The following is a 17,723-nucleotide window of genomic DNA, read 5'->3' as shown; positions in this document are numbered from 1 at the left end:
ACCCTGGTTACCAGCGTAAAAGTAAAAAAAACAAACAGCACATGCTCACCTGCGCGTCCCCCAGCGTCTGCTTCCTGACACTGACTGAGCTCCGGCCCTAACAGCACAGCGGTGACGTCACCGCTGTGCTTTCACTTTCACTTTAGGGCCGGCGCTCAGTCAGTGTCAGGAAGCAGACGCTGGGGCACGCGCAGGTGAGTATGTGCTGTTTGTTTTTTTTACTTTTACGCTGGTAACCAGGGTAAACATCGGGTTACTAAGCGCGGCCCTGCGCTTGGTAACCCGATGTTTACCCTGGTTACCAGTGTAAAACATCGCTGGTATCGTTGCTTTTGGTGTCAAACACAACGATACACGGCGATCGGACGACCAAATAAAGTTCTGGACTTTATTCAGCGACCAGCGACATCACAGCAGGATCCTGATCGCTGCTGCGTGTCAAACGAAACGATATCGCTAGCGAGGACGCTGCAACGTCACGGATCGCTAGCGATATCGTTTAGTGTGACGGTACCTTAAAACCAGCAGCGGAGACCCCATAATCCGGGCCGAGGGGCGACGTGTGGGGGCACGAGGTGGGGGTGTGTATGCGGGAATGTCGCAGTGTATCCATGGGGGTGAGGCGGGAATGTCGCAGTGTATTTATGGAGGTGAGGCGGGAATGTCGCAGTGTATCCATGGGGGTGAGGCGGGAATGTCGCAGTGTATCCATGGGGGTGAGGCGGGAATGTCGCAGTGTATCCATGGGGGTGAGGCGGGAATGTCGCAGTGTATACATTGAGGTGATGCGGGAATGTCGCAGTGTATCCATGGGGGTGATGCGGGAATGTCGCAGTGTATCCATGGGGGTGATGCGGGAATGTCGCAGTGTATTTCTGGAGGTGAGGCGGGAATGTCGCAGCTACTTGCAGATGTAGTGTTGCGGTCGCACGGATTTCTGTCGCACAGTCGCGGGCAGTACACAGGGTCGCATTCAGTCAGTGCGGTATTTATGACGTCTTTTTGTAGTAAGTGAGATCTGATTTTTGCGCTAATTTTGCGCCTTTTGTTTCTCAGGTAAAAGTTTGGTTCCAGAATCGGAGAACGAAGTTTAAAAGGCAAAAACTGGAGGAAGAAGGATCCGACTGCGCCCAGAAGAAGAAGGGCACGCACCACATCAACCGCTGGCGGATCGCGACCAAGCAGCACAGCCCCGAGGAGATCGACGTCACGTCGGACGATTAGCGCCGAGCTGCACTGTTCATGGACACTTTTGTATCCGGGCCCCCGGGATTATCTGGTGCTCTGGGCCCCTCGGGGACACGATCCGCGGGCAGAGGAGCCTCCTGCGGATATTGTGCTGGATGCGGATCCTCCCCGGACATTGCGCCCAGAACCGCAGGAGAGACGCACAGAGACGCAGAGAGACGCAGCGCCGAGCGGATTGTACAGACGTCTGTGTGTTGTGGTGACTCTAGGATTACACTTCCGAGAAGTACGATGTCAAGATTGTCAATAAAGAGTTCTCATATCCACATGACCAGTGCCTGCGGCCGATATGTGCGCCCGACCAGTGCCTGCGGCCGATATGTGCGGCCGACCAGTGCCTGCGCCCGACCAGTGCCTGCGGCCGATATGTGCCTGCGCCCGACCAGTGCCTGCGCCCGATATGTGTGCGGCCGATATGTGCGGCCGACCAGTGCCTGCGCCCGACCAGTGCCTGCGCCCGATATGTGTGCGCCCGACCAGTGCCTGCGGCCGATATGTGTGCGGCCGATATGTGCGGCCGACCAGTGCCTGCGCCCGATATGTGTGCGCCCGACCAGTGCCTGCGCCCGATGTCTGCACCGACGCCTGTCGCACCTGCCCGGACATGAAAGCGCCGCCGTTGCTTGTTCGCGCCTCATTAGCGCAGGAGTCGCTGCTGTCCGGCGATGGTGTCCGGCGATAATGGCGCTTCCTCGTCGCTCTCTGTTCTCCTACAAAGGCTCCCGGGGGCTTTTGTGAAAGTGTAAATGAGTTCGGGCAATTACCCGGCGGCGGCGGAGAGTGAGGCCGCTAATCCGCCAGACCGCGTCCCTCCCGCAGGTGGCGCAGAGTGCGGCGGCCGCGGAGATGTCGCACGTTTGGCGCAGGGCGGGGGGGATTAGCGCCCCTCTATTAGCTGTAAAGCTTCATTACTCCGAGGCCTTTGAATGCGGGGGGATTAGAGGGGCTCAAAGGGGCCGCCGAGGTTTCATGCTAATGAGGTGAGTGGCCTTTGTGTCCCCGCACGGCTCCTTTCTCCGGGGCCCCGGCCCCTCCGCTCTGCTCGCCGCTGATAATGGCGACTTTCATGTCCCAGATAAGCGGCTCCTGCGCCGGCAGCTGGGGGTCCCGGGAGCCGGGGGGCGCTGCAGGATGGCGGCGCTGCAAGATGGCGGCGCAGAGAACGGCCCCACCGACAGGGGGCAGCGGCAGCACAGGCGGCGGAGCGAGGCCCGGGAGACCGAGCGCACGGACACCACACGGCTCTATGAGGAGGAGAGCAACCTGTAATGGCCGTGTGAGGACAAGTATATACAGTATATATATATGTGTATGTGTGAGGACAAGTATATACAGTATATATATAATGTCTGTGTGAGGACAAGTATATACAGTATATATATAATGTCTGTGTGAGGAGAAGTATATACATGTGTGAGGAGAATATACAGTATATACATGTCTGTGTGAGGAGAAGTATATACATGTCTGTGTGAGGAGAATATACAGTATATACATGTCTGTGTGAGGAGAAGTATATACAGTATATATATGTCTGTGTGAGGAGAAGTATATACAGTATATATAATGTCTGTGTGAGGACAAGTATATACAGTATATATAATGTCTGTGTGAGGACAAGTATATACATGTCTGTGTGAGAAGAAGTATATACAGTATATATATAATGTCTGTGTGAGGAGAAGTATATACAGTATATATATAATGTCTGTGTGAGGAGAAGTATATACAGTATATATATATATGTCTGTGTGAGGACAAGTATATACATGTCTGTGTGAGGAGAATATACAGTATATACATGTCTGTGTGAGAAGAAGTATATACAGTATATATAATGTCTGTGTGAGGACAAGTATATACAGTATATATATGTCTGTGTGAGGACAAGTATATACAGTATATATATAATGTCTGTGTGAGGACAAGTATATACATGTGTGAGGAGAATATACAGTATATACATGTCTGTGTGAGGAGAAGTATATACAGTATATATAATGTCTGTGTGAGGACAAGTATATACAGTATATATATAATGTCTGTGTGAGGACAAGTATATACAGTATATATATAATGTCTGTGTGAGGACAAGTATATACAGTATATATATAATGTCTGTGTGAGGACAAGTATATACAGTATATATATAATGTCTGTGTGAGGAGAAGTATATACAGTATATATATAATGTCTGTGTGAGGAGAAGTATATACATGTGTGAGGAGAATATACAGTATATACATGTCTGTGTGAGGAGAAGTATATACATGTCTGTGTGAGGACAAGTATATACAGTATATATATGTCTGTGTGAGGAGAAGTATATACATGTCTGTGTGAGGAGAAGTATATACAGTATATATATGTCTGTGTGAGGACAAGTATATACAGTATATATATGTCTGTGTGAGGAGAAGTATATATATATGTCTGTGTGAGGAGAAGTATATACAGTATATATATATGTCTGTGTGAGGACAAGTATATACAGTATATATATAATGTCTGTGTGAGGAGAAGTATATACATGTGTGAGGAGAATATACAGTATATACATGTCTGTGTGAGGACAAGTATATACAGTATATATATGTCTGTGTGAGGAGAAGTATATACAGTATATATATGTCTGTGTGAGGAGAAGTATATACAGTATATATATAATGTCTGTGTGAGGACAAGTATATACATGTGTGAGGAGAATATACAGTATATACATGTCTGTGTGAGGAGAAGTATATACATGTCTGTGTGAGGAGAAGTATATACAGTATATACATGTCTGTGTGAGGAGAAGTATATACATGTCTGTGTGAGGAGAAGTATATACAGTATATACATGTCTGTGTGAGGAGAAGTATACGGTATATATATGTCTGTGTGAGGACAAGTATATACAGTATATATATGTCTGTGTGAGGAGAAGTATATACAGTATATACATGTCTGTGTGAGGAGAAGTATATACATGTCTGTGTGAGGACAAGTATATACAGTATATATATGTCTGTGTGAGGAGAAGTATATACAGTATATATATGTCTGTGTGAGAAGTATATACATGTCTGTGTGAGGAGAAGTATATACAGTATATATATGTCTGTGTGAGGAGAAGTATATACAGTATATATATGTCTGTGTGAGGAGAAGTATATACAGTATATATATGTCTGTGTGAGGAGAAGTATATACAGTATATATATGTCTGTGTGAGGAGAAGTATATACATGTGTGAGGAGAATATACAGTATATACATGTCTGTGTGAGGACAAGTATATACATGTCTGTGTGAGGACAAGTATATACAGTATATATATAATGTCTGTGTGAGGAGAAGTATATACAGTATATATAATGTCTGTGTGAGGACAAGTATATACAGTATATATATAATGTCTGTGTGAGGAGAAGTATATACAGTATATATATATGTCTGTGTGAGGAGAAGTATATACAGTATATATAATGTCTGTGTGAGGACAAGTATATACAGTATATATATAATGTCTGTGTGAGGAGAAGTATATACATGTGTTAGGAGAATATACAGTATATACATGTCTGTGTGAGGAGAAGTATATACAGTATATATAATGTCTGTGTGAGGACAAGTATATACAGTATATATATAATGTCTGTGTGAGGAGAAGTATATACATGTGTGAGGAGAATATACAGTATATACATGTCTGTGTGAGGAGAAGTATATACATGTCTGTGTGAGGACAAGTATATACAGTATATATATGTCTGTGTGAGGAGAAGTATATACATGTCTGTGTGAGGAGAAGTATATACAGTATATATATGTCTGTGTGAGGAGGAGAGCAACCTGTAATGTCTGTGTGAGGAGAAGTATATACATGTGTGAGGAGAATATACAGTATATACATGTCTGTGTGAGGAGAAGTATATACAGTATATATATGTCTGTGTGAGGAGAAGTATATATAATGTCTGTGTGAGGAGAAGTATATACATGTGTGAGGAGAATATACAGTATATACATGTCTGTGTGAGGACAAGTATATACAGTATATATATGTCTGTGTGAGGAGAAGTATATACAGTATATATATGTCTGTGTGAGGAGAAGTATATACAGTATATATATAATGTCTGTGTGAGGACAAGTATATACATGTGTGAGGAGAATATACAGTATATACATGTCTGTGTGAGGAGAAGATACAGTATATATATGTCTGTGTGAGGAGAAGTATATACATGTCTGTGTGAGGAGAAGTATATACAGTATATACATGTCTGTGTGAGGAGAAGTATACGGTATATATATGTCTGTGTGAGGACAAGTATATACAGTATATATATGTCTGTGTGAGGAGAAGTATATACAGTATATACATGTCTGTGTGAGGAGAAGTATATACATGTCTGTGTGAGGACAAGTATATACAGTATATATATGTCTGTGTGAGGAGAAGTATATACAGTATATATATGTCTGTGTGAGAAGTATATACATGTCTGTGTGAGGAGAAGTATATACAGTATATATATGTCTGTGTGAGGAGAAGTATATACAGTATATATATATGTGTGAGGAGAAGTATATACAGTATATATATGTCTGTGTGAGGACAAGTATATACAGTATATATATATGTGTGAGGAGAAGTATATACAGTATATATATGTCTGTGTGAGGAGGAGAGCAACCTGTAATGTCTGTGTGAGGAGAAGTATATACAGTATATACATGTCTGTGTGAGGAGAAGTATATACAGTATATATATATGTCTGTGTGAGGAGAAGTATATACGGTATATATATGTCTGTGTGAGGAGAAGTATATACATGTCTGTGTGAGGAGAAGTATATACAGTATATACATGTCTGTGTGAGGAGAAGTATATACAGTATATACATGTCTGTGTGAGGAGAAGTATATACATGTCTGTGTGAGGAGAAGTATATACAGTATATATATGTCTGTGTGAGGAGAAGTATATACATGTCTGTGTGAGGAGAAGTATATACAGTATATACATGTCTGTGTGAGAAGTATATACAGTATATATATGTCTGTGTGAGGAGAAGTATATACATGTGTGAGGAGAATATACAGTATATACATGTCTGTGTGAGGAGAAGTATATATATGTCTGTGTGAGGAGAAGTATATACGGTATATATATGTCTGTGTGAGGAGAAGTATATACATGTCTGTGTGAGGAGAAGTATATACAGTATATACATGTCTGTGTGAGAAGTATATACAGTATATATATGTCTGTGTGAGGAGAAGTATATACGGTATATATATGTCTGTGTGAGGAGAAGTATATACATGTCTGTGTGAGGAGAAGTATATACAGTATATATATGTCTGTGTGAGGAGAAGTATATACGGTATATATATGTCTGTGTGAGGAGAAGTATATACATGTCTGTGTGAGGAGAAGTATATACAGTATATATATGTCTGTGTGAGGAGAAGTATATACAGTATATATATGTCTGTGTGAGGAGAAGTATATACATGTCTGTGTGAGGAGAAGTATATACAGTATATATATGTCTGTGTGAGGAGAAGTATATACAGTATATATATGTCTGTGTGAGGAGAAGTATATACATGTCTGTGTGAGGAGAAGTATATACAGTATATACATGTCTGTGTGAGGAGAAGTATATACGGTATATATATGTCTGTGTGAGGAGAAGTATATACGGTATATATATGTCTGTGTGAGGAGAAGTATATATATGTCTGTGTGAGGAGAAGTATATACAGTATATATATGTCTGTGTGAGGAGAAGTATATACAGTATATATATGTCTGTGTGAGGAGAAGTATATACATGTCTGTGTGAGGAGAAGTATATACAGTATATACATGTCTGTGTGAGGAGAAGTATATACGGTATATATATGTCTGTGTGAGGAGAAGTATATACATGTCTGTGTGAGGAGAAGTATATACAGTATATATATGTCTGTGTGAGGAGAAGTATATATATGTCTGTGTGAGGAGAAGTATATATATATATATATGTCTGTGTGAGGAGAAGATACAGTATATATATGTCTGTGTGAGAAGTGTATATATATATATATGTCTGTGTGAGAAGTGTATATATGTCTGTGTGAGGAGAAGTATATACAGTATATATAATGTCTGTGTGAGGAGAATATACAGTATATATATGTGTGAGGAGAAGTGTATATATATATATGTCTGTGTGAGGAGAAGTGTATATATATATATATATATATATATATATATATATATGTCTGTGTGAGAAGTATATATATGTATGTGTGAGGAGAAGAGCAACATGTAATGGCGGTGTGAGGAGATACAGTATATATATGTATGTGTGAGAAGTGTATATATAATGTCTGTGTGAGGAGAAGATACAGTATATATATATATCTGTGTGAGGAGAAGTGTATATATATATATATGTCTGTGTGAGGAGAAGTATATATATATATATATATATATATATATATATATATATGTCTGTGTGAGGAGAAGATACAGTATCTATAATATAACGCTGGGAGCGTCACTCTGTCCGAAGCCTCTATAGACTGCGCAAGCGCAAGCGCCGGCGCAGTCTGGACCGCACAGAGCGACGCTCCCAGGAGATCGCGGTATGCGTAAGCGCTGAACGCACACCGCGATCTCCACCGGACAAGCAGGGACGAGCCAGGAGGCGGAGGGTGAGTATACTTACCCGACCCGTTCCACCGACGCGCTTCCGGGCCGTGACTGTCCCCCTGTTCCCGGAATCGGCGCCTGCGCAGTCCGCGCTTTCCGGCGCCATTTTCTTGAAGACACATTGCAGTGTCTTCAAGAAAATGGCGCCGGAAAGCGCGGACTGCGCAGGCGCCGACTCCGGGAGCAGGACCAAGAAAATGGCCGCACCCAGCACCGCCGCCGCGCCCAGCACAGCCACGCACAGCACAGCCGCCCACAGCAACGCACAGCCGCCGCACCCAGCACAGCCGACCATAGCCGCCCACAGCCACGCACAGCCGCCCGCTGCACCCAGCACAGCTGCCCACAGCCACCCATAGCCACGCACAGCCGCCGCACCCAGCACAGCCGACCACAGCCACGCACAGCCGCCGCACCGACCACAGCCACGCACAGGCGCCCACAGCCACGCACAGGCGCCCACAGCCGACCATAGCCGCCCACAGCCACGCACAGGCGCCCACAGCCACGCACAGCCGCCCGCTGCACCCAGCACAGCCGCCGCACCCAGCACAGCTGCCCACAGCCACCCATAGCCACGCACAGCCGCCGCACCCAGCACAGCCGACCACAGCCACGCACAGCCGCCGCACCCAGCACAGCCGACCATAGCCGCCCACAGCCACGCACAGCCGCCCACAGCCACGCACAGCCGCCGCACCCAGCACAGCTGCCCACAGCCAGCACAGCTGCCCACAGCCACGCACAGCCACGCACAGCCGCCGCACCCAGCACAGCCGACCACAGCCACGCACAGCCGCCGCACCCAGCACAGCCGCCCACAGCCACGCACAGCCGCCCACAGCCACGCACAGCCGCCGCACCCAGCACAGCCACCCACAGCCGCCGCACCCAGCACAGCCACCGCATCCAGCACATCCGCCGCACCCAGCACAGCCATGCACAGCCGCCACAGCCACGCACAGCCGCCTACAGCCACGCACAGCCGCCGCACCCAGCACAGCCGCCCACAGCCACGCACAGCCGCCCACAGCAACGGACAGCCGCCGCACCCAGCACAGCCGCCGCACCCAGCACAGCCGCCCACAGCCACGCACAGCCGCCCACAGCCACGCACAGCCGCCGCACCCAGCACAGCCACGCACAACCGCTGCACCCAGCACAGCCACCCACAGCCGCCGCACCCAGCACAGCCGCCGCACCCAGCACAGCCGCCGCACCCAGCACAGCCGCCGCACCCAGCACAGCCGCCGCACCCAGCACAGCCGCCACAGCCACGCACAGCCTCCGCACCCAGCACAGCCACGCACAGCCGCCTACAGCCACGGACAGCTGCCGCACCCAGCACAGCCACCGCACCCAGCACAGCCGCCGCACCCAGCACAGCCGCCCACAGCCACGCACAGCCGCCTACAGCCACGCACAGCCGCCGCACCCAGCACAGCCTCCCACAGCCGCCCACAGCCACGCACAGCCGCCCACAGCAACGGACAGCCGCCGCACCCAGCACAGCCGCCGCACCCAGCACAGCCGCCGCACCCAGCACAGCCGCCGCACCCAGCACAGCCGCCCACAGCCACGCACAGCCGCCGCACCCAGCACAGCCACGCACAACCGCTGCACCCAGCACAGCCACCCACAGCCGCCGCACCCAGCACAGCCGCCGCACCCAGCACATCCGCCGCACCCAGCACAGCCGCTGCACCCAGCACAGCCGCCACAGCCACGCACAGCCTCCGCACCCAGCACAGCCACGCACAGCCGCCTACAGCCACGGACAGCCGCCGCACCCAGCACAGCCACCGCACCCAGCACAGCCGCTGCACCCAGCACAGCCGCCCACAGCCACGCACAGCCGCCACACCCAGCACAGCCACGCACAGCCTCCCACAGCCACGCACAGCCGCTGCACCCAGCACAGCCACCGCACCCAGCACAGCCGTCCACAGCTGCCGCACCCAGCACAGCCGCCCGCACCCAGCACAGCCACGTCACATACAGCCGCCCGCACTCAGCACAGCCACATACAGCCGCCCGCACTCAGCACAGCCGCCCGCACTCAGCACAGCCGCCCGCACTGATGGGGGCGCAGGATGGAGCAGCACGTGATAGGATGGGGGCGCAGGATAGGAGCACATGACAGGATGGGGATGAGGATGGAGCAGCACATGACACGGTGGAGTGGCACATGACAGGATGGGGGCGCAGGATGGAGCAGCACATGACACGGTGGAGCAGCACATGACAGGATGGGGGCGCAGGATGGAGCAGCACATGACAGGATGGGGATGCAGGATGGAGCAGCACATGACACGGTGGAGCAGCACATGACAGGATGGGGGCGCAGGATGGAGCAGCACATGACAGGATGGGAGCAGCACATGACAGGATGGGGGCGCAGGATGGAGCAGCATATGACAGGATGGGAGCAGCACATACCAGGATGGAGACCATATTCCAATATAAATGCTCGCCACCCGGGCGTAGAACGGGTTCAATAGCTAGTATATATATATGTGTGTGTGAGGAGAACATACAGTATATAATATCTGTGTGAGGAGAATATACAGTATATATATATATATATATAATGTCTGTGTGAGGAGAATTATATATATATATAATGTCTGTGTGAGGAGAATTATATATATATATAATGTCTGTGTGAGGAGAAATATATATATAATATCTGTATGAGGAGAATATATATTTATATATATATATATATACACATGTCTGTGTGAGGAGAAGTATATATATATATAATGTCTGTATGAGGAGAATATATATTTATATATATATATAATGTCTGTATGAGGAGAATATATATTTATATATATATACACATGTCTGTATGAGGAGAAATATATATATAATGTCTGTGTGAGGAGAAGTGTATATATATAATGTCTGTGTGAGGAGAAGTGTATATACAGTCATGGCCAAAAGTATTGACACCCCTGCAATTCTGTCAGATAATACTCAGTTTCTTCCTGAAAATGATTGCAAACACAAATTCTTTGTTATTATTATCTTCATTTAATTTGTCTTAAATGAAAAAAACACAGAAAGAATTGTCCTAAAGCCAAATTGGATATAATTCCACACCAAACATCAAAAATGGGGTGGACAAAAGTATTGGCACCGTTCGAAAAATCCTGTGATGCTTCTCTAATTATTGTAATTAACAGCCCCTGTAACTTCCCTGTGGCACCTAACAGGTGTTGGCAATAACTAAATCACACTTGCAGCCAGTTGACATGGATTAAAGTTGACTCAACCTCTGTCCTGTGTCCTTGTGTGCACCACATTGAGCATGGAGAAAAGAAAGAAGACCAAAGAACTGTCGGAGGACTTGAGAAACCAAATTGTGAGGAAGCCTGAGCAATCTCAAGGCTACAAGTCCATCTCCAAAGACCTGAATGTTCCTGTGTCTACCGTGCGCAGTGTCATCAAGAAGTGTAAAGCCCATGGCACTGTGGCTAACCTCCCTAGATGTGGACGGAAAAGAAAAATTGACAAGAGATTTCAACGCAAGATTGTGCGGATGTTGGATAAAGAACCTCGACTAACATCCAAACAAGTTCAAGCTGCCCTGCAGTCCGAGGGTACAACAGTGTCAACCCGTACTATCCGTCGGTGTCTGAATGAAAAGGGACTGTATGGTAGGAGACCCAGGAAGACCCCACTTCTTACCCCGAGACATAAAAAAGCCAGGCTGGAGTTGGCCAAAACCTACCTGAAAAAGCCTAAAATGTTTTGGAAGAATGTTCTCTGGTCAGATGAGACAAAAGTAGAGCTTTTTGGGCAAAGGCATCAACATAGAGTTTACAGGAGAAAAGAAGAGGCATTCAAAGAAAAGAACACGGTCCCTACAGTCAAACATGGCGGAGGTTCCCTGATGTTTTGGGGTTGCTTTGCTGCCTCTGGCACTGGACTGCTTGACCGTGTGCATGGCATTATGAAATCTGAAGACTACCAACAAATTTTGCAGCATAATGTAGGGCCCAGTGTGAGAAAGCTGGGTCTCCCTCAGAGGTCATGGGTCTTCCAGCAGGACAATGACCCAAAACACACTTCAAAAAGCACTAGAAAACGGTTTGAGAGAAAGCACTGGAGACTTCTAAGGTGGCCAGCAATGATCCAGACCTGAATCCTATAGAACACCTGTGGAGAGATCTAAAAATGGCAGTTTGGAGAAGGCACCCTTCAAATATCAGGGACCTGGAGCAGTTTGCCAAGAAGAATGGTCTAAAATTCCAGCAGAGCATTGTAAGAAACTCATTGATGGTTACCGGAAGCGGTTGGTCCAGTTATTTTGGCTAAAGGTTGTGCAACCAAGTATTAGGCTGAGGGTGCCAATACTTTTGTCTGGCCCATTTTTGGAGTTTTGTGTGAAATGATCAATGTTTTGCTTTTTGCTTCATTCTCTTTTGTGTTTTTTTCATTTAAGACAAATTAAATGAAGATAATAATAACAAAGAATTTGTGTTTGCAATCATTTTCAGGAAGAAACTGAGTATTATCTGACAGAATTGCAGGGGTGTCAATACTTTTGGCCATGACTGTATATACATGTCTGTATGAGGAGAAATATATATATAATGTCTGTGAGAATATATATATATATATAATGTCTGTGTGAGGAGAATATATATATATAATGTCTGTGAGGAGAATATATATATATATATAATGTCTGTGTGAGGAGAATATATATTTATAATGTCTGTGAGGAGAATATATATATATATAATGTCTTTGAGGAGAATATATATATATATATATATATATATAATGTCTGTGTGAGGAGAAATATATATATATATATATAATGTCTGTGTGAGGAGAATATATATTTATAATGTCTGTGAGGAGAATATATATATATAATGTCTGTGAGGAGAATATATATATATATATATATATATAATGTCTGTGTGAGGAGAATATATATATATATAATGTCTGTGTGAGGAGAATATATATATATAATGTCTGTGTGAGAATATATATTTATATATATAATGTCTGTGTGAGGAGAAATATATATAATGTCTGTGAGAATATATATTTATATATATACACATGTCTGTGTGAGAAGTATATATATAATGTCTGTGTGAGGAGAAGTATATATATATATATATATGTATAATGTCTGTGTGAGGAGAATATATATATATAATGTCTGTGTGAGGAGAAGTATATATATATATATATATATATATGTATAATGTCTGTGTGAGGAGAATATATATAATGTCTGTGTGAAGAGAAATATATATATATATATAATGTCTGTGAGGAGAAATATATATATAATGTCTGTGTGAGGAGAAATATATATATATATATAATGTCTGTGAGGAGAAATATATATATAATGTCTGTGTGAGGAGAAATATATATATATATAATGTCTGTGAGGAGAAATATATATATAATGTCTGTGTGAGGAGAAATATATATATATAATGTCTGTGTGAGGAGAAATATATATATATATAATGTCTGTGAGGAGAAATATATATATATATAATGTCTGTGTGAGGAGAAATATATATATATAATCTCTGTATGAGGAGAAGTATATATATATATATATATATATATATATATATATATATATATATGTCTGTATGAGGAGAAGTATATATATATATATAATGTCTGTGTGAGGAGAAATATATATATATAATGTCTGTGTGAGGAGAAATATATATATATACGGTATATATATATACATGTCTGTGTGAGGAGAATATATATATATATATATATATGTATAACGTCTGTGTGAGAAATATATATTTAATGTCTGTGAGGAGAATATATATATATATAATGTCTGTGTGAGGAGAAATATACATATATAATCTCTGTATGAGGAGAAGTATATATATATATATATATATATATATATATATATATATATATGTCTGTATGAGGAGAAGTATATATATATATATAATGTCTGTATGAGGAGAAGTATATATATATATAATGTCTGTATGAGGAGAAGTATATATATATATAATGTCTGTGTGAGGAGAAATATACCGTACATATATAATCTCTGTATGAGGAGAAGTATATATATATATATATATAATGTCTGTATGAGGAGAAGTATATATATATATATATATATATAATGTCTGTATGAGGAGAAGTATATATATATATATATATATATATATATATAATGTCTGTATGAGGAGAAGTATATATATATAATGTCTGTATGAGGAGAAGTATATATATATATATAATGTCTGTATGAGGAGAAGTATATATATATATATAATGTCTGTATGAGGAGAAGTATATATATATAATGTCTGTGTGAGGTCCTGCATAGGCGTGAAGAAAACTATATGTTTCATACTTCTGCATCTCTACAGTGAAACTGGTGGGACATATATGTTTTTGTAATCCCTCATCGTATGCCATACTCATTTTTGAATGTCCCAAGTGTATAAATTGTTATGGTATGCGCATTTTTGATAATTTGTTTTACAGCACAACCATACCTGCACCAGTACAGTGTGTAGAATGGTGAACAGGTTTCTAAGTTCATTAACTTCCAATGCACGTTCACACAGACTTACATTTTACTTTTTAAGATTTATTATTTTTTATTTAATTCAGAGTCCTGACAAGGGCCTTTAGAGTGCATCTGTAGCTTCTAATACTTTATTGGCCAGCCTTTGCTCTTGAGCACCAGCTTGCATCTCTGTGGCATTGAGTGAACAAGCTTCTGCAGATGTTCACGAGTGATGATGTGGTTCCAGGCCTGTATCAGAGCCTCAATCACCTCACTCTCGGTCCTTGGCTGTTTTCTAGATATCTCTAATGATACCTTGTGCCACAAATTTTTTATTGGATTGAGGTCCGGGGACTGAGCTGGCCAGTCAATAGTAGCCACCTTGTTCTTTTTTTTCCATTCCGTTACTGTCTTAGCTCTGTGACAAGGAGCATTATCATCCTGGAAGATATAATCCCCTGAAAACAGGTGTTGAGCAGAAGGCAGCATTTTCTTATTAAGGATGTCTATGCATTTTTTTGCATTAACCATACCCTCCACAATATGAAGCCTTCCAACACCATTGGCTGCCATACAGCCCCAGACCATTGCTTTCATCGGATGTTTCACAGAGAAGCTCAAACACTCTGGCTTGTACTCTTCATGTGGGAACCTTCTCACATAAGACTTGCCATCATTTCCTAAAATGCAAAAAGTGCTTTCATCACTAAATAGCACTTTTTCCCACTCCTCCTTCCTCCATTTTAAATATTTCAATGCCCACGATCCTCCACTGACAAAAATCTGAAGGCTCCCATCATAAAACTCTACAGTATGATTCAGCTAGATAGACCAACAGATAAAACAAACAAACAAAGCAGCAGATGGGATGTAATGTGATTGGCTGCCATATCCAGGTTATGATTGGTCACAAGAACCTCATCTGTGATTGGCTAATTTTGGATCTGAAGCTGTACAATATTTAGTTGTGCTTTCAAGTCCCATATTTTTGCAATAATTTCAGGCAAAACTGCTTTGAAAGCTAAAAATATTACAGGGAGAGAATGCAAAATTGTATTCTGAACAAAACCATATATAATATGTCATATTAGCATCGAAGATATTCGACAGAAAACGTTTAAAACTTGAAAATTCAATGTATCCTATACCTATGCAGGACTTTTGAACACCACTGTATATATATAATGTCTGTATGAGGAGAAATATATATATAATGTCTGTGTAAGGAGAAGTTTATATATAATGTCTGTGTGAGGAGAAATACAGTGCCTTGCGAAAGTATTCGGCCCCCTGGAACTTTTCAACCTTTTCCCACATATCATGCTTCAAACGTAAATTTTTGGTGAAGAATCAACAACAAGTGGAACACAATAGTGACGTTGAACGAAATTTATTGGTTATTTTAAATTTTTGTGGAAATTCAAAAACTGAAAAGTGTGGGGGGGGGGGGGGGGGGGGCAATATTATTCGGCCCCTTTCCTTTCAGTGCAGAAGTTCATTGTGGATCTCTGAATGATCCAATGTTGTCCTAAATGCCTAATGATGGTACATATAATCCACCTGTGTGTAACAAGTCTCCGTATAAATGCACCTGCTCTGTGATAGTCTCAGGGTTCTGTGTGAAGCACAGAGAGCATCATGAAGACCAAGGAACACAACAGGCAGGTCCGTGATACTGTTGTGGAGAAGTTTAAAGCCAGATTTGGATACAAAATGATTTCCAAAACTTTAAACATCCCAAGGAGCAATGTGCAAGGATCATATTGAAATGGAAGGAGTATCATACCACTGCAAATCTACCAAGACCCGACCGTCCCTCTAAACTTTCATCTCAAACAAGGAGAAGACTGATCAGAGATGCAGCCAAGAGGCCCATGATCACTCTGGATGAACTGCAGAGATCTACAGCTGAGGTGGGACAGTCTGTCCATAGGACAACAGTCAGTCGCACACTGCACAAATCTGGCCTTTATGGAAGAGTGGCAGGAAGAAAGCCATTTCTCAAAGATATCCATAAAAAGTGTTGTTTAAAGTTTGCAACAAGTCACCCGGGAGACACCAAACATGTGGAAGAAGGTGCTCTGGTCAGATTAAACCAAAATCAAACTTTTTGGCAACAATGCCAAATGATATATTTGGCGTAGAAGCAACACCGCTCATCACCCTGAACACACCATCCCCACTGTCAAACATGGTGGTGGCAGCATCATGGTTTGGGCCTGCTTTTCTTCAGCAGGGACAGGGAAGATGGTTAAAATTGATGGGAAGATGGATGGAGCCAAATACAGGACCATTCTTGAAGAAAACCTGTTGGAATCTGCTGAGACTGGGACGGAGATTTGTCTTCCAACAAGACAATGATCCCAAACATAAAGCAAAATCTACAATGGAATGGTTCACAAATAAACGTATCCAGGTGTTAGAATGGCCAAGTCACAGTCCAGACCTCAATTCAATCGAGAATCTGTGGAAAGAGCTGAAAACTGCTGTTCACAAACGATCTCCATCAAACCTCACTGAGTTAAAGATGTTTGCCAAGGAAGAATGGGCGAGAATTTCAGTCTCTCGATGTACAAAACTGATAGAGACATGCCCCAAGGGACTTGTAATCGCAGCAAAAGGTGGCGCAACAAAGTATTCAGTTATAGGGGCCGAATAATATTGCACGCCCCACTTTTCAAATTTCCACCAAAATTTAAAATAACCAATAAATTTTGTTCAACTTCACTATTGTGTTCCACTTGTTGTTGATTCTTCACCAAAAATTTACATCTGGTATCTTTATGTTTGAAGCATGATATGTGGGAAAAGGCTGGAAAGTTCCAGGGGGGCGCATACTTTCGCAAAGCACTGTGTGTGTGTGTATATATATATATATATATATATATATATATATATATATATATAATGTCTGTATGAGGAGAAATTTACATACACATGTCTGTATGAGGAGAAATATATATATATATAATGTCTGTATGAGGAGAAGTATATATATATATAATGTCTGTATGAGGAGAATATATATTTATATATATATACACATGTCTGTGTGAGGAGAAGTATATATATATAATGTCTGTATGAGGAGAAATATATATATATATATATAATGTCTGTATGAGGAGAAGTGTATATACAGTCATACCCAAAAGTATTGACACCCCTGCAATTCTGTCAGATAATACTCAGTTTCTTCCTGAAAATGATTGCAAACACAAATTCTTTG

At 43.0% G+C, this 17,723-nt stretch overlaps 1 protein-coding gene across 1 annotated transcript in view; it reads left to right on the top strand.

Moving 5' to 3' along the window:
- EMX2 (empty spiracles homeobox 2) overlaps nt 1-1,519 on the top strand; it is a 36,562-nt gene extending 35,043 nt beyond the window's left edge. The window contains exon 3 of the mRNA XM_077257003.1: nt 1,057-1,519. Within this exon, the coding sequence (XP_077113118.1) occupies nt 1,057-1,224 (168 nt within the window). The 3' untranslated portion in view covers nt 1,225-1,519. The remainder of the gene's footprint in view (nt 1-1,056) is intronic.
- The last annotated feature ends 16,204 nt before the right edge of the window (nt 1,520-17,723 follow it).

The sequence above is a fragment of the Ranitomeya variabilis genome, chromosome 4 (assembly GCF_051348905.1).
Source record: "Ranitomeya variabilis isolate aRanVar5 chromosome 4, aRanVar5.hap1, whole genome shotgun sequence".
Taxonomy (NCBI): Eukaryota; Metazoa; Chordata; class Amphibia; order Anura; family Dendrobatidae; genus Ranitomeya; species Ranitomeya variabilis.
Note: the sequence above shows the minus strand (reverse complement) of the source record. Positions and strands in the feature narration are given on the sequence as shown.